Source organism: Mirounga leonina, unplaced genomic scaffold, assembly GCF_011800145.1.
Source record: "Mirounga leonina isolate KUSES-001 unplaced genomic scaffold, KU_Mleo_1.0 Mir_153, whole genome shotgun sequence".
Lineage (NCBI taxonomy): Eukaryota > Metazoa > Chordata > Mammalia > Carnivora > Phocidae > Mirounga > Mirounga leonina.
Genome location: NW_023270387.1, coordinates 31,051,047 through 31,077,595, shown reverse-complemented (window position 1 = coordinate 31,077,595; position 26,549 = coordinate 31,051,047). Strand labels below are relative to the sequence as shown.

General features: G+C 35.1%; 1 protein-coding gene across 1 annotated transcript in view; it reads left to right on the top strand.

The window, feature by feature from the left end:
• Positions 1-26,549, top strand: part of ARHGAP42 (Rho GTPase activating protein 42) — a 304,988-nt gene that overhangs the window by 233,421 nt on the left and 45,018 nt on the right. The window contains exons 6-11 of the mRNA XM_035009327.1: positions 5,077-5,181; positions 7,361-7,490; positions 15,164-15,264; positions 17,342-17,451; positions 19,787-19,865; positions 21,748-21,787. Coding sequence (XP_034865218.1) covers positions 5,077-5,181; positions 7,361-7,490; positions 15,164-15,264; positions 17,342-17,451; positions 19,787-19,865; positions 21,748-21,787 — 565 coding nt within the window. The remainder of the gene's footprint in view (positions 1-5,076; positions 5,182-7,360; positions 7,491-15,163; positions 15,265-17,341; positions 17,452-19,786; positions 19,866-21,747; positions 21,788-26,549) is intronic.

Genomic DNA, 26,549 nt, shown 5'->3' with positions numbered 1-26,549 from the left:
CTTTGTTGTTAATTTTAGCCTTTCTGACAGGTGCAAGGTGATACCTAATTGTAGTTTTGATTTGCATTTCCCTGATGATGAGTGATGTTGAGCATCTTTTCATGTGTCTGTTAGCCATCTTCTTTAATCACCTTGTTGGCTACAGTTCTTTGTTGTTCTGTTTACCACACAAGTTTACCTCCAGCCACTTCATCTGAATTCCATTCCCTTCAAATCTTGGAAATTTGCCTTCAGGAACTCCACAGATTCTTGACTGCTAATGCCATGATTTCAAAAAGTTTTGCCTTTTTTTTTTTTAATTAATTGAATCTATGCCCATGTCTGTCCATTCATTCATTTGTTCTTTCTTTCATCATCCTCTTTAAAAATTGTCTCCCCAGGCTGCTTTTCATCTTTGGCTCTCTTTTCTTCAGTTTTCTCATTTATTTGATTATATTTTTCTACTCTTTCATTTCCATTCAATAAATTGCTCTGGATATCTGTGCATTAAACTTAAAGCATTCAATAGTTATTTCGAGGCTGTCAGCTAAGATATTTATCTCTAAGTTTCCTCCAGGTAAGGAACAGCAAACAGTACAGGTTTAACTCAGGCTGCACACTTGTACTGGATGAAAATTGATGCCTTGCCTTTGCCTTATGTTTCCAGTCTTCCTAAAGGTTCCAGTGGCCAAATGTAGAGGTATTACGTGAGATTTGGATTTCCTTCAATGAATTATAGTACTCTGTGTATGTGAAGTATGTATATATATTTTTTTGCTTTTTAAAGATATATTTAGTATTGTTTTCAGTGGATTTTTTAAACTGTGCCTACATAATATCAGAATATTAGGATGAAAATTGAATTCAGTCAACCAGAAATTTCTTACTACATTACGCCAAAAATACAAATGGAGGATAACAAAATATAAATCCTATAGCTTCACAGAAAACTTTTATGTTTTATTTCTTGTTTTCCCTACAGTTTCTTTTTTTTAAATTTTTTATTGTTATGTTAATCCCCATACATTACATCATTAGTTTTAGATGTAGTGTTCCATGATTCATTGTTTGCGTGTAATACCCAGTGCACCATGCAGAACGTGCCCTCTTTAATACCCATCACCAGGCTAACCCATGCCCCCACCCACCTCGCCTCTAGAACCTTCAGTTTGTTTCTCAGAGTCCATTGTCTCTCATGGTTCGTCTCCCCCTCCTATTTCCCCCCTTCATTTTTCCCTTCCTACTATTTTCTTTTTTTTATTATGTTATGTTAATCACCATGCATTACATCATTAGTTTTAGATGTAGTGTTCCATGATTCATTGTTTGTGCATAACACCCAGTGCTCCATGCAGAATGTGCCCTCTTTAATACCCATCACCAGGCTAACCCATCCCTCACCCCTCTCCCCTCTAAAACCCTCAGTTTGTTTCTCAGAGTTCATCGTCTCTCATGGTTCGTCTCCCCCCAGCAGTCTTATTGGGGTGTAATTCAACATAACCATACAATTCACTTATCTTTAGTTAATTTTGTCTATGGTGTGAAGTAGGGTTACAACTTTATTCTTTTGCATATGGTTATCTAGTGGTCCAAGAATCACTTGTTGAAAAGACTATTCTTTACCCATTGTATGGTCTGGGTGCCCTTGTTGAAAGTAAGTTGGCCATAGGTATGTGGGCTTATTTCTAGATTCTCAATTCTTAGACATTGATTTAATGTCTATACTTGGTGCAGTATCACGTTGTGTTGATTACCACTGCTTTGTATTGAGTACTGAAATGGAAAAGTGTGAGTCTAAATACTTGGTTCTCCTTTTTCAAGATTGTTTTGGTGGTCTGGGTCCCTTGCAATTCCATATGAATTTTAGCATCAGCATGTCAGTTATCATAAAGAAGTCAGCTGGGCTTCTCACAGGGATTGCATTGAATCTGCACATCATTTTGGGCAGTATTGCCATCTTAACAGTGTTAGGTCTTCTAATTCAAGAACATGAAGTATTTTCCTTTTATTTAAACTTTCTTCAATTCCTTAAGCAGTGTTTTGTACTTTTCAAGTTATAAATTTTGTACTTAAAAATTATTCCTCAGTATTTAATTCTTTTGAAACTATTATAAATGGAATTAATTTCATTTTCAGATTGTTCATTCCAAGTATATAGAAATAAAGTTGACTTTTGTGTCTTCATTTTGTATCCTGCAGCATTGCTGAACTTGTTTATCAGTTCTAGTAGTTTTGGTAGTGGATTCCCTAAGATTTTCAGTGCTTAATTTCTTAGGAGACAGGAATGAATCATACCATTATAAAAGCCTTTATATCCCAGTTCTTCTGCTCATTTTGAGCAACAGTCCTAGAATTACTGCATCAGTTGCTTCAGAGTTTTTCCCCTCACTCTCATGCTAGCCCCCAGCTCCTTTTCTTACTTTTTTCTGCCATTCACAGTATCACTGGTAACTGTGGGGCTATAAGAAACTTGGTGATTAATGAATGGGCTGGGGAATTATGAATGTTTTTTTTTCCTTTGCTGTCTTGTAGTTGATTTTGCTAAATGATTATCTATAAATGTGGTATCAGTGTTTATATTTGGTCGGATTATTGGAATGACAAATAGTAATTTGATTCTAAAACCCTTGGGAATAATAAAGTGCTATATCAGCTTTTGCTGATGATAAAAATGATTTAATATTTTTGGGTTGCCTGGGTGGCTCGGTTGGTTAAGCATCTGTCATGATCCTGGGGTCCTTATTTATTTATTTGAGAGAGAGCACTAGCGTGAGCACACTGGCTGGAGGAGGGGGAAGAGGGAGAAGCACACTCCCCATGGAGCAGGGAGCCTGATGCAGGACTCCATCCCAGGACCCCAGGATCATGATCTGAGCTGAAGGCAGACGCTTAACCGACTGAGCCACCCAGGCGCCCCAAAGTGATTTAATATTAAAGCCTAATTTGTCTTTTCAGTAGTTTTTAGTAGTTGTTATTATTATTTTAAAAGGTCAGGTTTACCTTAAGGTAAGCTGAGACAGTAGTCTTTCCACCTGCTCCACTCACTCAGGCAGATTGAACAAAGAAAATGACAGGTAGGAAATGCAATTCTTAAAGATTTTCAGGCTGTCCTATTAAGTTACCTTAATTTAACGTCATGGAATCTGTTGAGGATAAAATGAACTAGCAGAGCTTCAAACCTAAAAAAGTTTTACTTTACTGCCATCTAGAGGCAGTTATTTCATACATGCCGTCTTTTTTTTAAACTTTCACAAAAGTTGCTTCCAAACTGGATGTAGAACGGAGGAAAAGGTGGGTTGTTCTTTGTAGGTAATTTCTCTGTACTTCTCTCAAAATTGTTCTTTCCCTAGTAGGTGCTCAGCATGCATTGTCTGCTACTGAGTGAATCTGAATTCTGTTATAAGATGCCAGTAGATTTATTTATTTAGGCAGATCTTGGGGAATTTGATGTTTTACAGGAAGACTTACTACAGATATTCTTAAAGCTTTTCTTTATAAGTTTAATTAAATCCTGTATACTGAGCATATTAGAATAACATCTTCCTTTTATGATATCTAGTTAATAACAACACAGTTTAACTGAGGATCAGTTATAGACATTCATTAAAACTGAAATAATCCTTCAAACAACTTCATAAACTATTATTTGGATATTTCAAAGACTAGTGTTGTCTATAAGAAGTATTTTCTTATTTGTTTCTGAAAACTTCTAAATCTGTATATCCAAATCTCAATTAATTAAAAGGTATAGTTCTTTTTAATGAGACCACAATATGTGCAGACTATGTATCTTAAATTACTGGATATAATTCAATAGATATATTGTAGCATCATTTTAGTAAAGGATAATCTATTGAGTAGTTTTGATAATAATAATTATCAGTGGATGTAAAATTGACAGTGTAAAATAATTCTAAAATTGGAAAACAATATATTTTGACATACCAGGAATTGTTGAATAAGAGAAGGAAAGTCTTTAAAATGTAACAATTTAAAACCAACTTGAAAGTATGTGTTTTCTGACATGAACATAACTTTGTAAGAAGTTGACTCACTATAGAGGAAAAGCATTAGGTCGTTGTCTTCAGATAGAACCAGTATTTATCTGTTGGAAATCATAACACACATACCATTTGGTGCTTAGCTGAATCCGCCTATTTTCCCAGACAGAGAAAATTGTGGGAGATTTATTCACTTATAAAAATTTCAAATTGTGTTTCTTCCTTAGTTTAAAATAATAGCTTACAGACATAATACACTATTTGAATTAAAAAAAAAATAGCCATTTCTGGAAAGTATTTTCTAACTTTATTGTAGGAAGAGATCAAATTGGTACACAAGTTTGTAATAAAAATGCCAATGAATTAAATGAAAAAAATAATTATTTTTCAGTTATAATTTATATAAACAATTGTGTCCTGTAAGTTCATGGAGATCCATTCTTGCTTTATGAATAAGACCATAATAAATATGCATATATGAGTTTGGGATTAGAAGGCTAATAGACATTGTGGTTTCCTAAAGAGAATTTTATTCCAACTCTTTATGTGAAAAATCTGTATCCAGTTCCAAGTTTTTGCTCAGCTCTTTCCTGTTCTTAGTTCTTCCCACTATTTGCTAAAAGGTTGTCTATTTAATACCTGAATCAGTACTGCCACCTTGTGATACTTTTCTTAATTTTATCTGGCCAAATTCTTACTCCTTCCCTTGGGTACTCCTTATCTCTAATTTACTGGTTTAGTCTTCCTCACATCTACACATGTTTTATCTCTCTGTTTGGATTAGAATCTCTTCTGGTGTAGCACCCATGTCACTTTGGGTCTTTATCCCTATTAATGGTCTCTCCTGGGTATTTCTTCAATGCATTTGAATAGTAGAATAGTTAATATTAACAACTGTCCCTAAGGAAGTAAAAATTAGCTTTTGTGGTTTATTTCACATTCATAACTCAAGTGTCTGCTTTGCCAAACAAAGGGGTTGAAAATTTATTAGCTTGAGGATTTAGAATGAGATATAATTTCCCACTTTATTATGTTTGATGATCATTCTTTTTTAAAACACATTTTCATGGTTTCTTTCATTTCTCTATTTTTGCAGCTTTTGTCATTCCTTCAGGGTTTATTTACTTTTTACCATGAGGGATACGAACTCGCCCAGGAATTTGCACCATATAAGCAACAGCTTCAGTTCAACTTACAGAACGTAAGACTATACCTATTCTCACTGCTTCTCCTTAGTGAATCAGATGGTGACAGAGAAACTATAACCAAGCGAAACCTTGGAGTGTTTTAAAAATTTATCTAATTTAGAAAAGTCATTTAAAAAATTTATTAAAACACTTTTTTCTATGCTGGTTGAAAGTATACCAAGAAGGAGCTAATCATATGTTAGAAAAACTTATGCTAGCAAGTTTTATAAAAATAAATATTACAGAGGTATAGATAATAGATACTTCGAAGGTTGGGAACTTTTGCCTTTATCCAATGTTCTCATTATTTTACTGGGTTACCTTAGGCAAGTCTTATTTTCTGAAAGGGTAACATTTCTATATTTTTGAAATGAAAAGGTTGTATTTGAGCACTGAAGGAATGAAAAGGTTGTATTTGAGCACTGAAGGAATGTCCTTTTCCTCTCTGAAATTGTATATAATATATATGATATTTTTTATTTTCTAATAATTTAAATGTGGTTTTTAAGCATTCATAGTAACTGTTTTAAAGCTTAATTGAGAATTATCTGTAAACATCCTATCTGTTTCTGTTAGGGTTTATTTTGTAAAGTTATCTAATCCTTTTTGTATCTCATTTCATAGTTATACAAATTCAGATTTGCAGATGCTAAGCATCACTTACATTACACACACACACACACAAACACACAACTTACCCAGTCCATTCCTGCATTATCAAACCTGATAAATAAGAAAGTTCTATTTGTTGAGAATTTTGTATAAATGAAGTTATTTTTGAATAACCAGTGCTCAATGGCCAAAATAATCTAGTGCTCAACAGCCAAAGTAAATTAACTGGAAAGCCTTCACTTAATTTTCTATAAAAAGCTTATCTTTCACTGCTTCTCTGATTCTTGCCATTGTGGAGATGTTCAGTAAACGGAACTATGGGGTTGGAGTGTCCCATAAGAAATAGGCAATTGGATTTATTCTACTTGTGTTTTGGGTTTTAGCTTTTTATTTAATCTAGATTTTCTAGCAGAATTGGTTTCACATGTAAGTCATTCAATTGTTTTTCAATATGGAATGCATTTGGACCTTTTTAGTAAATATTAAAAGGGAAAATTATAAAGGCCAAAATATTTTTATGATTTATTTCCATATGAATTATAATTATATTAAGATTCCTGAAGTTCGAGAACAAGACAGGAATGTAAGGAATTGGAAAATTTATGATCCTTATGTTTAAAAGAATTGGGGGGAAAAAAAAGCTTAAGAAGTAGCAAAAGTGGCAATTAGGAAAATTTTCCTAACTTACTTCGGGATTCAGTTCTTTTATTACGGGCCATAACAAATTTTAGAGTTGGGTGGTGGTGATTTTTGTTTCCAAACGTATTGCTTGCTTTCAAACAAATTGCTGAAATAATGTGGCTGGAATGCAAAAGAGATCGAGAAAAGCCTTATGCTTTCTATATCTTACCTTAAGTAAACTTGCTGTAATGTGAGTAAACTATTTTTTGTAATAGAAGTTAGAACTAGCAAACCCATTCATTTTTATGAGTTAATTTATACACTAAACTCATGATAACTATTTCTGGAAACCAAACTAAATGATATTTCTTCTAAAAGGTTTTAAGAATATGGGTGTTAAACTTTTTTTTTTGCTAAGTGCCACATAAAAGTATGTGAATTTATTTTGTCTTTACCCCCCAAAAGAAATACGCAAACAATGAATCATGGAACCCTATATCAAAAACTAATGATGTAATGTATGGTGATTAAGATAACATAATAAAATTAAAAAATAAAAAACAACAATTCACAGAGAAAAAAAGAAAGAAATATAAGTCCCTATATATCTGCTTTTTTACGTTAGGTATTAGTGAATATAAAACTCTATTTCATAAATATTATGTTTATAAATGTTATGATTTGTCCCCTAAGTAATAATGTTAGAGTAGGAAATAGGAATAAAGTATACACATACGCATACCACAGAAGGTGGTGTTTCACTGTGCACGTTCATGTTTCACTAAAGCAATTCAAAATCAGACCATAGGACTCAATGTGTAAGGTCCCGGATGTGGTGAGTAGTGCTGAGAGAATCAAGGTTATCCTTTTGCACCACTTGCCGTTTTGAAACTTTAGACTGGAAGTTCCTCAAAACTGGTAGGAAACAATGAATGAAATTGTTGTTTCTATTTACTTAAGACAAGGAATAATTTTGAAAGTACTCGACAAGAGGTAGAGCGGTTGATGCAAAGAATGAAATCTGCCAACCAAGATTACAGACCACCCAGCCAGTGGACAATGGAAGGCTACCTTTATGTCCAGGAGAAACGTGAGTCACAAAGACATAACTTAATGAGTCTTATGATTAACATTTGACTTGGTTAGTGTTTTTTCCTTCAAATAGGAAGACTGCAATTCCTTACAGCTTTATCATATTTAGTCTGCTCTCCCACTACCTCCATCAAAGTGAGGAAGCTTTTCCACATTTCGCCATCAGGATCTCCAAGTTGGCATATTATTGAACTTGGAACTTACAACCTTCACTGATGATACGGTAACATGAGTTCAGTTTTAGAATTTCATTGTAATAGCTAATCTCAATTTGAACTTTCATGGAAAATTGAAATTCAAAGCCTTTATCAGTATGAATCATCCTGGTGACTATGATAATACTTTCTCTTCCTACAGCATTATTTCATTAAATTCTGTGCTTCATCCCATTTTCAGGAGTAAAACTGGCAACTATGTAATGTCAAATTGGCACTTTTTACTTCCTGAGGTTAGGAAATAAGCATCAGAAGTGATAGGGCACTATTATAATTGCTCACACTAAGAAAGTTTTCTCACAAAAATTAATAAAAAGCCATTCAAACTTGTATAAATAGGATTCTTTCTGCATGGTACTTGCATTGAGTGGAACCAGTCTGACTAAATTAACTATTTCAAACCAGATATGCTCTAATGCACAGTCTCATCCTGTTTTGGTAAAGGAATAGTTGTTTTTATTTCCAATCCATTATGGATCTGTGTCTTTGTAAAACTCAAAATCATATGCTTGGATTTTGCAGTAATGCCAAAACATTGTAAAAGTTTTGAAATGCTTATTTTTACTTTCTGTACTATTCTCATATATTGGGACTCAAAAAACACATAGAGTAGCACTGCTCTGAGGTCTCCATATCTGTAGATGATAGATTAATGAAGTTGTTTTGGTTAGTTAATAAGATGTTATAGTTTAAAGGGTTGAGATGGGAAAGCTAGAGATACTGGTTTGGCTGTGAAAGTTTTTGACATTAATGCAATATGATTACTAAAATGCCAGCACATTTTATGTTTTGACATGCTCAGGTGATGCTCATTTGTTGGATAGTGTACAAGCAAATAATGATTTGATCCAACAGACTCAGCAAATATTTATTACTGTATGGATTAGATGATAGAGGGCTGCTGGCTCAGGAGATCTGGGTTTCAGGATTTTTCTCTCTCATCATTATTGACTTTGACCAGTCTGCTGGTTTTGGATGTTAAAATAAATCTAATGACCTGCCTAGCTATTCTGTAATTAGACCATAATAAATCACTTTCACCACAATTTCATGAAAAAAAAAAAAAAAACCCTAATTCATTGGTCACAAACAGGGTATATAGATTTAACTCAGGACACTTAGAAAATTTTTAAATACTTGTTTTGAATAACTGTTTCAGACTTGAAAACCTCAGTGTGAGGATACATTGAGAGGAGCTTACATTTTGATCAATAAAATATTTTGCTGAGCAGAAAAATGTGTTGATTAAGAGGCTTGTTCAGGGGCACCTGGGTGGCTCAGTCGTTAGGTGTCTGCCTTTGGCTCAGGTCATGGTCCCAGGATCCTGGGATCAAGCCCCGCATCGGGCTCCCTGCTCAGCAGGAAGCCTGCTTCTCCCTCTCCCACTCCCCCTGCTTGTGTTCCCTCTCTCGCTGTGTCTCTCTCTGTCAAATAAATAAAATCTTTAAAAAAAAATAAAAAAGAAAAAGAGGCTTGTTCAAACATGCTTGTGGTAGAGGAGGTGCCATCCTCTTGCTTAAAGATTTTTTTTAATTCATTAAGACTCAGTAATTTTATTTCTTGATTTTTTTTAATCCCCCAGTGTTACATAGTTGCTGAAGTCCTTGTGGGTACACAGTATTTTGTTCTAAAGAAAAAAGCTTTGGATTGCCTAGAAAATTCTTTTGTACATTAATCTTCAAGTATATCATGTTTGTTTGGTACTTGGGAGTCCATCTATTGGATAGTGCTGTAGTTTACTTACTCATTCTACAGCTGTTGGACATTTGGGTCAGAATATAAGCACAGGCCCTTTAATAATTTGGGTACTGCATGGGTGCACAAAACGCAGTATTTTATGCACCTATCTGATGTTGGTATCTTGTGTTTTAAGATACATGACTTCTCTGGGTCAGTCTGAGCTGATTATAAAGCCTTGTGTGACACTGACCTTTTCTTTGAAATTTGCTATCCTTCTAAGTGATACCACCTGCCTTCCTAGGATAAAGACTGGAGGTAAATCCTTTACTCCTTAACTCCAGTGTCTCCCTGTAACCTGGGGCCAACTCTCTCCATTTTATCTCCTTGATAACCTTTGAACCCACACCTTCTCGCATCTCCACAGTCTTTCCTTGGCCTCATAATTGCTTTCTTTCTGCCTGTAGGCTTGCCTGTCTGTAATCCATCCTCTGCAGAGCTTCTGACACATCCCTCCACCATGCTGGCTTGTTGTGCCCCGCCTGTGATGGCCCCCTTAGTGATGTGTGGCCTTTGAGACTTGAACAGTTGGACTCTCTCTTTAGCATCTTCTCCTTTGATGTTGCCCTCCTACTCCTAAGATAATTTCATCTCAATTTTCTCTATATCCACCTGCATTGTTTTTACAGCTTTAGTGAGGTACAATTGGCATACAATGAATTGTAAATATTTAAAATTATAATTTGTTAAGTTTTTCCATATATATATGACCTATGAAACCATCACCACTATGAACACATTCATCACCTTCAAAAGTGCTCTTATGCCCTAGTATAATCCTTCTCTTTTTTTCTTATTCATCATCTCCCCACTTCCCATTGCCTAGAGATTTAAAAAGAAAAATGAATGGATTTATATCCCTTTGGAATTATCTTTATATGAGGGACATATATCTGAAGCCCCTTTCCCCTTGGTCTTTGAAAGTATAAGAAAATCATACCAGCTCACTAAAACATATTGATTATACTGTTGCTATCACTGAATTAATAAGTTCTATGGGAAATAGAAGATGAGATAAAGAATTTGGCTCCAGGGTCTTTATTCTGTAGTGGAAGGCATAAAATATGCTCGTGCAATTAGTAACCAGCGATCAATAGTAAAAGCAGAACTATAAATTGATAAATGGAGATGGATGTGATGGGGTAATAGCAAATCATTGCAATTTGGACACAGAGCTCCACTTTATCTGGATATGTGGTTTTTGTGTTACCCACTTCTAGGCATACATTAAATTGTAATCTAGGAGAGACTGGGTGGTTCATTCGTTAAGCTTCTGCCTTCATCTCAGGTCACGAGCCCAGGATCCTGGGATTGAGCCCCACATCGGGCTCCCTGCTCCGCGGGAAGCCTGCATCTGCCTCTACCAGTCCCCCTGCCTGTGTTCCCTCTCTTGCTGTGTCTCTCTCTGTCAAATAAATAAATAAAATCTTAAAAAAAAATAAGTTGCATTCTAATAGATTTCATTTTATTTATTATTTAAATTTTAGTTAACATATAGTGCGATATTGGTTTCAGGAGTAGAATTCAGTGATTCATCACTAACATACAACACCCAGTGCTCATCATGACAAGGGCCCTCCTTAATACCCATTGCCCATCTAACCCCTCCTCTACCCACCTACCTCTGTCAACCCTCAGTTCTCTATCCTAAGAGTCTCTTATGGTTTGTTTCCCTTTCTCCTCCCCCTCCTTCCCATATGTCCATCTGTTTTCTTTCTTAAATTCCACATATGAGTGAGATCATAGGGTATTTGTTTTTCTCTGACTGGCTTATTTCACTTAGCATAATGCACTCTAGCTCTAGCCACATCTCAGTAAATGGCAAGATTTTATTTTTTGATGGCTGAGTAGTATTCCATATATATATATATATATATATATATACACATATATATATATATATATAATCTTCTTTATCCATTCATCAATTGATGGACACTTTGGCTGTTTCCATAGTTTGGCTATTGTTCATAATGCTGCTGTAAACATCAGGGTTCATGTACCCCTTTGAATCTGTATTCTTTTATCTTTGGGTAAATACCTAGTAGTGCAGTTGCTGGATCATAGGGTAGTTATAATAGACTTCATTTTAAACAGGAAGAGCATGGAAGAGTTGGAATTCCATGCCTGCAACCTGTTACTGGGTAATTCTGGACAAACAGTTCTCTGAGGTCAGTATCCTCATTTATAAAAGAAAGGTATTCATACCTGTCTAGTCATGATATTGCAAGAATAGAGGTGATATATGTAAAATGTCTCTATTGTCAGTAGTGGTGAATAATATTTACCACGAACATTTACTGTTCCATGCAATTTATATTTATCTCATTAGAGTCTTAAAACAACTGTTGAGAAGTATTATTCCTCTAAAAAGAACAACTCCAATCACATGCCTATTGATGGAGAAAGTAGTACCATCTCCAGCTCTTAGGATATATTTTCTTTTATGTAAAATGCTCTTTATAATGTCTGACTTAACCTGCCTTCTCAGTGCAGTAAGTGGCACATGAATCTCATATAATGTCTGACTTAAAAAGTTTCTAGATAAAATGTGGACACTTAGTAGGTATTTAGTGAATGTTATTTCCTCCCATTCCACAAATATCATCTCAGCAACCTCCGGTGATTACTGGGTAAGATAATTAAACTTACTTTATTTTTAAAGATTTGTTTATTTATTTTAGAGAGAGGGAGAGCATGCTGGGGGAGAGGAAGGGGCTGAGGAAGAGGAGAGAGAGAATCTCAAGCAGATTCCATGTGGAGCATAGAACCTGATGTGGGGCTTGGTCCCAGGACCCTGAGATCACTACGAGCTGTCCAGGAGTCCCACACTTAACCGACTACACCACCCAGGAGCCCCTAAACTTCTTTTATTTTGCAGCTTTAGAGATAAAATAAATTTTTATTTTCCCACACTTTTTTGTAAGGACCTCAGAATTTCTTGTCTAGGAACATCTGCCCTGGCCTCGTGTCAAGCAACTTTAAAGGAAGTAGGATGTGTGTACCACAAACCTGAAGATTAAATGTGTGAGGTTCTGAATTTAAGATGGAGGCAAGAAAAAGCTTAGATCTAAAATGTCATCAGAGCATTGCAGCAGCTTTATTTAAAAATTTTTGCTTAAGGGCGCCTGGGTGGCTCAGTTGGTTAAGCGACTGCCTTCAGCTCAGGTCATGATCCCAGCGTCCTGGGATCGAGTCCCGCATCAGGCTCCCTGCTCTGCAGGGAGCCTGCTTCTCCCTCTCCCACTCCCCCTGCTTGTGTTCCCTCTCTCGCTGTGTCTCTCTCTGTCAAATAAATAAATAAAATCTTAAAAAAAAAAAAAAATTTTTTTTTGCTTAAGTTCAATTAGCCAACATATAGTAGTACATCATTAGTTTTTGATACAATGTTCAGTGATTCATTAGTTGCGTATAACACCCAGTGCTAATTGAATTTAAATAAAAAAATAAAAATTATTGCTAATATTCCTTTATAAATTTCTTCCTAAGTAATGAGGTCACTATAAGGATTTTTATCCAACCACTTTCCACTCATCAGCTCTAAGCCTTTTAAGTGTTTTATACTGCATGTAACAGAATTAATCAACAAGTATGCTTAGGTATTATGGTATCAAATGGCCCTAAAACAGAATTGAAGTTTATTATAATAATCCTTTGTGATTACAAAGTTATAGCTGTACCCTATAATTTTGAGATCTGGGATTAAGTATTTTAAAGCTAAATATGACACCAAGGGCACTGGTATTAGAGAAAAAAAATTCAAATGCCTCATGAAACACTTTTCTCAAGTAGTACATTTTTACATTACAGTCTCTTGCTTTTTAAATCTATGGTTATGAAACCAAGCCAGCAATAATATTGTACATAATTGTTGCTAGAAGGATGCAGGTGTTAAGCAGGATGGGACCCTAGATGGAGAAGTTGTGTAGAAAACAAACTCCATTTTCTTTTTTTTTTTTTTTTTAAGATTTTATTTATTTATCTGACAGAGAGACACAGCTAGAGAGGGAACACAAGAAGGAGGAGTGGGAGAGGGAGAAGCAGGCTTCCCGCCGAGCAGGGAGCCCGATGCGGGGCTCGATCCCAGGACCCTGGGATCATGACCTGAGCCAAAGGCAGACGCTTAATGACTGAGCCACCCAGGCACCCCACAAACTCCATTTTCAACCCACTCAGCCCACAGTGGCATCTAGATGCAGGATAATTGGCTTCCCCATGGGAAGACTGAGGGTTTACCTTGGTCGTGGAAAAATTGAACTTACTATGCATCCCTATTCCCTGGTGAAGCAGCAGCATCTAATTCCTTAAGGAGAATATAGGAAAACTATGTGGTATGCTATGGGAAAGAGTTGCACAGTATTTATAGGGGGAAATGAGCACTATACATATATAGCTTTATTTTAAAATGGGAAGTAAAAGTTACTTTCACTTTAAGGAGTTATTTGAGTTCACTTATTTTCAGACTAGTGGTAAGAGGAAATAACTCCAAGGTCAGTGAAGTCTAGAAAGATGAATGATTCATTTCTTCATTCATTTGTCAAGAATTCATTGAGCGATAGCTAATGTTTGGCCCTGTTTTAAGGATTAAGAATATATTAGTGAGCAGAGCATCACATGTTCCTGCTCTCATAGAGCCTTAGAGTCTAGTGGCAGAAACAGACAATAAATAGAATTCATAAAATTTATCCTATTTTAGACAGTGGTAAATGCTAAGAAGAAAATAAAGAAAGAAAGAGGAAATATCAAGGTGAGGGTGCTGAGATGTTAGATACCTCTGTAGGAAAGGCCATATCATAAAGGTGTCATTTAGGAAAAGACCTGGAGAAATGACAAAGCAAGCCATGCAGATATCTGAAGGAAAAATAGTCCTGGCTAGGGGAACAGGATGTACAAATGCCCTGGGGCAGAAGTGCGTTCCCTGGGTTCAAGGATCAGCAAGGGGGGCAGTGTAACTAGAACAATGTGGATGAGGCAGAAGGTAGTAAGATGTGAGGTGAGATCAGTAATGAGAGGCCAGAGCATGTGGGCATTGTGTATAGTAATGGACTCTTTGGTTTTTACCTGGAGTGAGGTGGGAAACTACTGGAGGTTTTGAACAAAGAGGATGAAATGAACTGGTTAAATTTTTAGTAGAATATTTCTGACAGTTTTGAGAATAAAGGACAAGGATAGAAGTAAGGAGATCAGCTATAGGCTGTTTCTCGTTCTTGCTACCTCTTGGGAATGTAAGGTATGCCACTTTTACTGAGGAGATAACTGAAATTCATATCTAGAGTGACTCCTGAGTTACAGGGGAGTGCTGGTGCTACAGGCAAGTAGAGTCAAGTTGCTTGATTCCCAGACATGGTACTCCATACAGCTCTCCCTTTACACTGGCCTTTCTCACAGTAAATATTCTAAACTAGCGTGGCCTGTGGAGACATTCACTTGTGTATCATAGCATCAAAAACTGTACAAACAGGGGCTCCTGGGTGGCTCAGATGGTTAAGCGTCTGCCTTCGGCTCAGGTCATGATCTCAGGGTCCTGGGATCGAGCCCCACATCGGGCTCACTGCTTGGCGGGGAGCCTGCTTCTTCCTCTCCCTCTACTGTTCTCCCTGCTTGTGCTCTCTCGCTCTCTTTGTCAAAAAAACAAACAAACAAACAAACAAAAAAAACTGTACAAACATAGTCCCAAATCATTTATTAACAATCTGTAATGTTTGTTTCCTTACATCAGGACCACTTGGTTTTACATGGACTAAACATTATTGTACATATGATAAGGGAAGTAAAACATTTACAATGAGTGTTTCAGAAATGAAATCCAGTGGGAAAATGGTGAGTTTTCTTCTTCTTTTTTTAGAATCTGAACTTGTTAGATAAATAATGGAAGTAAAATAAATAAATAAATAAATAAAATAAAATCATATTTTCTTGCTTTTCTTTTTTTTTAATTTTATTTTATTATGTTATGTTAGTCACCATACATTACATCATTAGTTTTTGATATAGTGTTCCATGATTCATTGTTTGCATATAACATCCAGTGCTCCATTCAATACGTGCCCTCTTTAATACCCATCACCAGGCTAACCCATCCCCCCACCCCCCTTCCCTCTAAAATCCTCAGTTTGATTCTCAGAGTCCATAGTCTCCCATGTAAACAGTTTTTAAAAATTGAAAAGTCAAAAAAGTTTCTCTAACTTCAGTGATCTTGATGACTTAAAAAGAGCAGCCAGGATTTTCCTTTTCCTTACCATGAAATGTTTATAAACAGTTAAATGTTAGATGTTAGATGTGTCCTCTCACATCCCTGGCACAGAGTTGTTTATGCTGTTAGTTGGCTGGCACCTTAGTAGAGACTCCTGGTGGCTGGACCAGGCTCAAGGACTCTGCATCTTTCCTCCAGGTCACCTCTGTGGGAGGTTGCCTTTTGCCCCTGCATGCCACTTCCTCTTCTACACTGTGTACTGTTTACTGAAATGCTGGCCAGCATTCAGAAGAAATCAGTTGATACCCATTTACTCCAAAAGTAAATTGGTCACTGGATGTCTTGCATGGCTAGTGAACAGTATAGAACAAAGTGTATGTTGTATGAGGAAATGCTACAGAGTACAACACCTTTATTGTATATAGTGTATAATCTTTTTGTGAATTATGATATGAATATGGCAAGTGACTGAACTTAAGGATCAGGTAATTGGGGCCATCATCTAAGAATCCTAGAACTGAGAGTTATCCTAAAGATTATTTAGTCCAGCCTTATTTTAACAGATTAGAAAATCAAGGTGGTAGAAAGTAAGTGACTCACCCAGGTAATTTTTGGTATAGATCAGAGCAGAGGTAAATGCTGATCTAACTTAGATATATACTCAAATACATCAGCTGAAACGTATTGTGCTTGGGCATTCGATAGAGTCTAGTAATTCAAATGGAGAGACATAATATAAAGGAGAACATACCCGAGCAAAAGAAACCTTCAGTTCCTACCATCATGAGAAGTTAAGTCCTATAATCATGCCTAGTGTGTACTACAAAGGTTTCATAATAAAAGATGTTGCCTAAAAGTCAGCTTTTGATGGTCAGTGAGCTATTAGCAAATAGACCCAAGCCAAAGTTCTGTTAATAAATCTATGATCTTAGTAACCAAAGATAGTAGAATTAACCAGACATTGGGTAAATATTCCCCTTAAGGTGACTGGTGTCTCAGGTATAGAAGAGAATTCTTATGACTCAAGCTTATGTTGGATCCTCTCCAAAGAGATACAGTTGACTAGCAGAGTAGCAATTGGTTACCAGCAAAGCAGTCATGCGGTGTGTATGATAGCAATACATTTATAACAAGTAAATACTAGAAATGTATTATTTTGGTAGCTCTCCTGAGACTTTGAGCCAATTACCTTTTAATGCTATAAGGCCCTAATGCACAAACACACATGCACATGTGTATACATACTTGCTCTCATGAGCTCACACACACACACACACAAATGAACAATACTAATCTCTTAGCAACCTAGGGCATTTTGATGCCAAAGCAACAGTGTTGTATCCTGACAAGCTCTGTATATCTAATTGTGACATTATGGTAACTGATTTCACACTTTTTCTAAATCTGAAGTCCTAAAGAATGTACATTTTAGTGCAATTTGACATAAGTAAATATGTTTAAGACTACTAGATAGGCATGCTACAGAATTCTTTAATTAAAATGTGTATGTGATTAATTTATGAATTGCATTATAATTGAGCAGTTAACATTAGGCAAAAAGTCTGTAGTCAGAGGACAAGATGTGATTATGACCTTCATACGTAACCTGTACTTGACATTTAAGTGCAGCAACCTTAGTTGGCATATTTAATATTTTCCAGTTGCCCTTGTTGTCATGTCAACAATGTGTTCTTCTTGTTTCAGAATGGCCTTGTTACCGGTTCACCAGAAATGTTTAAATTGAAATCTTGTATCCGACGAAAGACAGATTCAATTGACAAACGATTCTGCTTTGACATAGAAGTAGTTGAAAGGTTTGAGGTTTTCTTTTCACTTCATATTTTTTAATAAGCTAAATTATTTGTTTCTATGTTTAGATATAAATATGAAACAGCATACAAGTACTTGTTTTTCAGTCTTTAAAAACAGTGTGCATGTTTGTTTCATTCTTTTATGTATTTATTCAACAAATATATATTGCACGATGCTTTCAAGAAATAAATCAGAGAAAGGATGCTAGCGAAAAGCAACATCACTCAAAGAAGAATTCGGGGAATCAACATAAATTACTACATTAGGGGATGTGTGGTGGATTTGAGTTCCCATCACTATGAATGATTCTGACAATATTGTTTACCACTCCTGGATAAGCTTTTTTGTGGACTTTTGAAGCCTGGTGGCCTTTGCTTCCAAGGAGTAATAAGACACAGCTGGAAATGCCATAAGTTTCCTTCAGCCAGTGAAATTCAGTGCCTGCTCTGTGCAGAGCACCATTCTGGACATTTCTTAGCCACAGAATATTGGGAGAGACATAAATATTGTGCATGCGAGTTTATAACCTAGTGGGGATTTTTAGCTATCCTTTTTTTTTCTTGTATCAATATAAGAACGGAAACTAAATAAGAATGGGTATACTTCTTGATCTCTCTTCTATTCCATGATCTATTTTTCTTCCCCTGCATTACTACCATACTTTTCTGAATAGTCTAGCTTTGTGTGTGTGCACTATATAAAATGTGTACTGTATATACTCTTATATACTATAGTTTACCTATATGTAGCTTGTAACTATTTAGTAGGGCAAGGCCCCTGTTTTTTATGCTTCTTTAAAATTGTGTTAAATATTTTGGCACCGTGTTCTTAGATTTTATGGATCCACTTACTACATTTCCCCTTCTTTCCAAAAAAGTCCTTTGGGATTTTTGACTGGAGTAGCATTAAAATTATTAATTAATTGATGGAGAGTTGAACTCTCTTTGAAGATTTTATATTTTTTTAAAATTTATTCTTGAGTGTTTCCATTTTATTGCAGTTTTGAATAGAATTCATTAGTATATTTTTTCCAAATGGTTGAGACTCCTGTATTGAAAGGCTATTAATCTTTTTAATATATTAATCTATATCCAGCATAGTTGTTGAGCTCCTTACTGATTTTAATAGTTTTGTGGTAGGAACTTCTGGATTTTCTATCTAGACAGATGCCAACATGCTAGTGATTTTTCTTTATTTCAGCACTTTTTAGTTCTGTAACCCTGGGACACACTGTCAGATTGTGCTTTGGTTGTCTCATCTGTAAAATAAGGATAATAAGTATCCACCTCAAAGGGTTCCTATAAGGATTAAATTAGGTTAAAAAATGAGACACATTTATAACATAGTGCCTGGCACATCATAAACAGCCAAAAAAATTATCATCTTATTATTTTTGTTGATGCTGGCTTAGATTCTCCAAGATCAAATGATCTTGATCTTCATATACATTTTTCCTTTTCCTATCATTCCAGTGATCTGTTTTCCTGTTTACACAAGAGATAATATGCCTTTATCACAGTTTTAAGTCATACCAGTTTTCAATCATACAGTATTTAACTGAAATTTCCTCCTCAGTGTACCTGTTCACAGAGTCCTCTAATGTCCTGTTTAAATATATTTTCTGGACAATCTGTACAGTTAACTAGGTTAATTTAACTATTTCTGAATTTCATGTCTTTTTCTATCTTACATTGCTTTCTTCCTTCCCTTTGCTCACTCTTTCTCTCTTGAAGTACATCCTCAACTAACTATTTCAGAATGGGTACATGGGAAAGAATGGTTTTTAAATGAATTAATTTTAATATTGTGATCATGGTATAAACACTTTGGTTTAGTGTCTTTTTAGTAACTAATTATGGTATGAAACTTTTCATATTACTATATATTCTTTGTAATTATTTTTGGTGACTAGATTGTACCACATTGGGGTCATAATAGTAATCATTCTCATACTGTAGAACATTTAGGTGGTTCTGAACTTTGGTGAATGTAACTTTGTCATCTTTTTTGGTCATTTCAGAGGAAATAGTTTGAAACTAGCCTCCTTCAGGTATTTCTACCTGCAACCATTGGAATTAAAAAATATTTGTTTGTGTGTATATATATGTGTATGTGTCCCCCCAGTGATTTTTCTGAAAGGTAGCTATAAATCAGTCTTTTTCTTTTCATTCTTTATTTTTTTCTTCTCTTTTCTTTTTCCTTTTTCTCTCTTTTCATTTTTTTTCTTTCCTGCTTTTTCTTCAAGTTTTACCTTTACCTTTAAGAACACAAAAAATAATAAGTGTGTAAAGACATAACAGGAATAAATTGAATATATAAAATATTTGTTTTTAACAGACATGGAATCATCACATTGCAGGCATTCTCAGAAGCTAATCGGAAACTCTGGCTTGAAGCCATGGATGGTAAAGAACCGGTAAGAATATTGACACATTCTATAATTTAGGTTTTATTGTTCTAATTAGAAAGTACATCTGAAATTTTTTTTATGTCTGTAATATATTTGGAAATATTAATATAGCAATCAGGGTAGAGACTCTTACTGTTTTTCTAGTGTTGTCTCACTCACTGTATAACTTTCTAATTTGTTTCACAGGGGGACTTCCAGATTTAAACCTAAAATTACTTTTTTTTTTTATTATGTTAAGTTAGCCACCATACAGTACATCATTAGTTTTTGATGTAGTGTTCAATGATTCATTAGTTGTGTATAACACTCAGTGGTTCATCAGATCACTCGCCCTCCTTAATGCCCATCACCCAGCTACCCCATCCCACTACTCTCCTCCCTCTGAAACCCTCAGATTGTTTCCTGGAGTCCATAGTCTCTCATGGTTTTTCTCCCTCTCTGATTTCCCCCCCTTCAGTTTTCCCTTCCTTTACCCTGTTGTCCTCCATGCTATTCCTTACATTACACATATGAGTGAAATCCTAAGATTACTTTTTAACAAATTACTTATCACTAACTTGGCTGTGCTGATTGGATTATTTTATTCAGTTAATAATTGAATCCCCACTCTTTGCAAGTCCTGTGGTAGGCTTCATGATCAGTGTGATGAGCGAACGTTCTAGAGAACTAATCCTGTGGTCTATATCATTATTTAAAAGTCTCATGTGGTTGGGCGCCTGGGTGGCTCAGTCAGTTAAGCATCTGACTCTTGATTTCGGCTCAGGTCATTATCTCAGGGTCTTGAGATTGAGCCCCGCATCTGCCTCTGCACTCAGCAGGGAGTCTGCTTGAGATTTTTTTTTTTTCTTTCCCTCTGCCCCTCCCTCCAAAATAAATAAATAAATCTTTAAAAAAATAAGTCTCATTTGGTCAAACTGCCTTGTGGCTTGACATTTTCCCTTCCATCCATATCTCCACCGTTTTAATAGTTATTTCAATGTGGGCATGATAATTTACTTAAAATTATTAGGGAGGCTTATGTAAAGAAGGGAATAAATCATTGATCATTGTCTGTTTTCTTTGTGAAGAACACTGCACTGGATGGTTGGAGGTATGAGCACACAGAGAAAAATAGGAGGCCCTGTTCTGTCCCTTGAGAACTATCCATTTGTTGGCAAAGAATCTGCAAACAACCTTGTGCAAAGTACCAATGCAACAACACACATATAAAGTGTGGTCCCTAGACTTTGAGGCCATCCCTCAAACTGTTAACCAGTCCACAATAAACTGAGTGCAGAAATTATGATTAAGCATTTGAAAAATTTATAGCAATTTGGAGAAGTCATTTTTTATCTATTGAGTTTAATAATAAAAAATTTGGACTCTGCATCTATTCTTTATGTTTATTATGTTTTATTTTATTATAACTTATAAAAATATCTGCCAATTAAAAGTTGAAAATTAAAACAAAATGATTTGACTCTTTGCCATTAATAGTTGTGAGGTAAGCCCTGACCTAGAGCAGATTGAGAAGATGGTGTGACAGCTCAGGTACTAGTTAGGGCTCTACATGCTGAGAACAAGACACTAAGGAGATAATTTGAGGAAGGAGTAATCTGGTAAAATTCATGAGATCCTGAAGAAAGGATACGTTCTGTGCATGATGTCAGGTACTAGAATGAGATATATAAATCAGATGAAAAGGGTAGAACCTTGCTCAGGGCTAGACAGACAGCCATGATGGAAAGAAGTGGGAAACAAGGTAGGTTGACAGGGTAGGGACTTGGCCCTATGGATGCACCAATTGTAGGACCTTGAAATCAAGATACTCCCTTTGTGTATCATTGTACCAACATAACCCTGCTTCTGTGCAGGGTCATTAACTGATTAGACTTCCTTTGTTTTTTAGATTTACACCCTGCCTGCCATTATTAGCAAGAAAGAAGAAAGTAAGTTGTTTTAATAATTATTTAAAATTTTATCACAGATTTTTTAATCCAAAGGTTTTATGTGGTATTAAGAGTTAATTCTGGAAAAATAGTAGTAGCATATCATTGACCTGACAGTTAAACAAATTTAAAATTTTTATTCCAAGGAGTTGCTCAAGTCAAAGCCACTAGCTACTGGTGTTATAGTAACCAAAATTAATTTTTATTTGTTTTATGTTTGTTTACTTATAGGTATGCACCTTGCTTTATCCCAGGAAGAGATTTGAAGCAGTTGATATATAGTTTGATTTTTTAAATGTTTTTAATGGCAGTAGGGAGTTTCTTTATTTTAGTTTCCCTGTTCCAGGGACAAGACTGAAGACATGAATACTTTTTGCTGGTTTTAGGAGATTGTGCCCGAGAGTGTGATGTATAAAGACATTGTCATAACACATGGGATATATAGGAAAACCTATTGTCTCACTGTAGGACTACTGAATCCTTAGTATTAAAGCATTCTTAATAAACACATTTTATGTGTTTCCCATCTCATTCTAAATCCTCTTTAATCATCTGCCACCTTCTTGCCACCTTTTACTGTTGGTTATTTTAAGGTATTTTCTTTTTCATATACTCTACGTGGTCAGATTATTTGACATATAAAAGTTATTTTGTGTATTTGTTTCTAAGGTTATGTGTATATCTTCTAAAGCAATTTCAAGTTTTATTTAACTCAATTGACTCTCTCTCATGATGTCTAAATTTATTTTTAAAATAGGATTAACAATAACCCTGACTTTTAAATTGCTAATACAATGCAACTTAAAATGAAGTAAAGATAAAAACTAGGAAAGCACTCATTTGAAAGTCATAAATATTGAGTGTATGAAAAAGCCTATTATTTTAACTGAATGAAATGCTTCTTAGCAATTAATTTCAGAAATTATCAAAAGAAAAAACATGATTTAAAATACTCTTAATGTTGAAGACCTTAAAAATTATTTCCAGTTTTTATTCTTGCATTTCTTTATTGCAAATCAAGGAAAGTGATTAATATAAAATCTTCCATTGCCCATTTGTATCTAATCACAGAAATAATAACCAACAGATAAGCACCAAATGTTCATTCTAAACAATTACCTAAAGAGCAATATATTATATAAGTTGCATTTGAGTAGAGTTTGAAATGCGTTTCCTAATATTGGCTTCATTTTTCATATATAGTGTGTAGTTCTTTCAACTTCAAATGAACCTGCTCAAGGATGAATCCTTAGAAAACAACTGAACCTATATATGGTATTAAGTAAGGCTTTAAATGGGGACATGGTGAAGTCGGTGAGAATATAGTTGATCTTTAATGCACTTCTGGGAAGTAGGGTTTCTATCATAACTACGAAATTTGAATAAGAAAGTTATCACATGTACACTTCTTCATGCCATAAAGACTCTTCTAGAAATGTGCTTTCTCATGGCCTTAGCCACCTGAAACATCACTATACCACCATTTGTAATTACAAAATGGTGTGTTTTATTTTTATTATTTTATCTTAAGCTTTATTTTTTTTCAGCCTATTTTTATGTACAGATCTTATTTTATGAATGATTGTCCTAATTTTTTAAAATGTCATTTTAGTAGTAAATCTTATTCTCCCAAATGCAGCACCATAATAAGACAAGTTTCTGATTCTGGCTAATATAATCTTTCTAAACCGGTGGTATCTTCTGTAATCTAGTAAATTGGCTTATAAATGCTGAGATTAATATCCCTTTAAGTATTCTAAACATTCTAAATAAATTATATACAAAATTGTTTAGTGATATCAAAAGGTCTTACTATGTGGGCATAAAGCTTACTTATCCAAAATCACACTTATTTTGGTTGCTTTTCCACATTCTTGGAAACTCAAATTTGCTCACCCAAGGAGAATCACTACTCTGTTGAAAAGACAAGACTATGGCACATGCCATCAATAAAAAGAAACTCTGACTAATGGAGGCACAGGATTGAATGTACCTTCCAGAAATAAGCTCCATGCAAGCAGTGGGGTGGACATTTTTTTATTGCCGACTTATGTGAGCAAGGTTTTCTAAACATTACTCAATCCAATATGCATTGAAGTCCCTTTCCCTGAAATGACCTAACTCTCAGAATAGTCGATGGGCTTTCCAGGTCCTCAGAATTTAATATTTTTGCATGTAATTTTAAATGTTTTACTACATCAAGTACTAAAATGTATTAGTGGAACTTTGAATCTCTTGCTCAGACTGTAATCTTCTTATCTCTTTTATCCTGTGTCTTATCAATATACCACTATTTTACTAGTGATTTGGTAACTTATAGGGTATACATAAACACTCAGCAGTATTCCAGACTCAAGCATATGGTTCACCTGAGAGCAGCGTCATGTTTTCTTCCTAGTGACATGTCTGGAATTTTATTTGTTTCAGTTCAAAATTATATTCCAGTGATGATGAAGTTCTCAGACCTCTTTTTTAAGTCTTGAATTAATCATGTAAACTCATCATGTTAAGAGTGCACAGCAGCTTTTATCTTTATGTTCACCCCTTCTACCATTTTTCTATATATCATCCTGGTTTTTGAGATCTCTGTGTTCCTTTTTGACATTTGACTCCTCTCAAAAGTGAGGAGTTATATCAATTTCCATTTGTAACTTCTCTGTCATTTTGTATTTGAAACCAGTACTAGTCTTGATTCATTTGCCACCTTGAGGAGTGCATCTTTATAGCCTTGTGTAATGCAGATAGATTCTGTTTATCTTAAAATACTCTAGTTATCTATCCTTTGGAGATTAACTTTTTCATGGGATATGTTTGTATTTTTTGAACTGATGAAGCTAATAATGAAGCATAGGATTGTAAAATATAGAACTCAGATAAAGATTTGTTTTGACCGTCAACCATTAAAAGTGTTCATAATGTCTATGCTTTCTTTAAAAAACCTAAAGGTAATAGAGTAAAAACTATCTAACATCCTAAAATAGGCCATATTATGTATATGCAGATAATATATGCCATGAAATGAAGAGTTAAACTCTTCTGTGACTGTAGAGTAATGAGACTGTCTTTATAAACCTAACAAAAGTCTCAGTACTTTGTGGTTACTCTTACTTTACTGTTTTCAGAGTATAGATGCTGCAAATGAGACTAACATATAATTCAATAAAGATGACAAGTTTGACACTTCTTAATGAAAAAAAGCACTAAGTGTAAAAACTAAAGAATTGGTCAACAAAAGCTTTTCTGGTTGTAAAATATGCTTACTACTACAGTATTCTTTTCTTGAAATTCTAAGACTTTGGGACTTCATTAACTTTGAGAATAGCGATGTCTACCATCAATTTTAAACAAATACTATTCAGTTAAGAGTAGAACTAAACTATCCCTCAAGCTGTGCCATATCGGGGGCACCTAGGTGGTTCAGTGGTTAAGTGTCTGCCTTCGGCTCAGGTCATGATCCTGGGGTCCTGGGATTGAGCCCCGCGTCGGGCTCCCTGCTCAGCGGGAAGCCTGCTTCTCCTTCTCCCTCTGCCCGCTTGTGCGCTCTCTATTTCTCTGTCAAATAAATAAATAAGATCTTAAAAAAAAAGAGTAACATATCAATAGTGCTCCATAATTTGAGCCCATCTTCAAAGAAACTAATTTTCCTTTTTTGTTGTTTTATTAAGTTTTTTATTTTAATTCCAGTAAAATATATTTTATCCCCCCTCCCATCTCCCCTCTGGTAACCATCAGTTTGTTCTCTACAGTTAATAAGAGTCTGTTTCTTGGTTTGTCTCTCTCTTTTTTTTCCCTTTGTTTGTTTTGATTCTTAAACTCCACATATGAGTGAAATCATATGGTATTTGTCTTTCTCTGGCTGACTTATTTCATTTAGCATTGTACTAACTCCATCCATGTAGTTGCCAATGTCAAGATTTCATTCTTTCTTATGGTTTAGTAATATTCCATTGTGTATATATATACCACAACTTCTTTATCCATTCATCTATTGATGGACACTTGGGCTGCTTCTGTAGTTTGGCTGTTGTAAATAATGCTGCAATAAACTTGGGGGGGTGTATATATTCTTTCGAATTAGTGTTTTTGTATTTTGGGGGGTAAATACCCAGTAGTGCAATTCCTGGATCATAGGGTAGTTCTATTTTTAATTATTTGAGGAATCTCCATACCCTTCCACAGTGGCTGCACCACGTTGCATTCCCACCAACAGTGCATGAGGGTTCCTTTTCTCCACATCCTCAGCAACAGCTATTCTTTCTTGTATGTTTTATTTTAGTCATTCTGACAGGGGTGAGGTGATATCCCATTGTGGTTTTGATTTGCACTTATTTCCCTGATGATGAGTGATATTGAGCATCTTTTCACTTGTCTGTTGGCCATTTGTATGTCTTTTTTGGAGATATGTCTGTCCATGTCTTCTGTCCATTTTTTAATTGGATTATTTGTTTTTTGGGTGTTGGATTGCATCAGTTCTTTATATATTTTGGATACTAACCCTTTATCAGATATGTCATTAGCAAATATCTGCTCCCATTCAGTAGGTTGTCCTTTAGTTTTGTTGGTTGTTGTCTTTTGCACTGCAGAAGCTTTTTGCTTTGATGTAATCCCAGTAGTTTATTTTTGCTTTTATTTCCCTTGCCTCAGGAGACATATCCAAAAATGTTACTACAGCTGATGTGGGAGAAATTACTGACTGTGCTCTCTTCTAGGATTTTTGTGGTTTTGGGTCTCACATTTAGGTCCTTAATCCATTTTGAGTTTA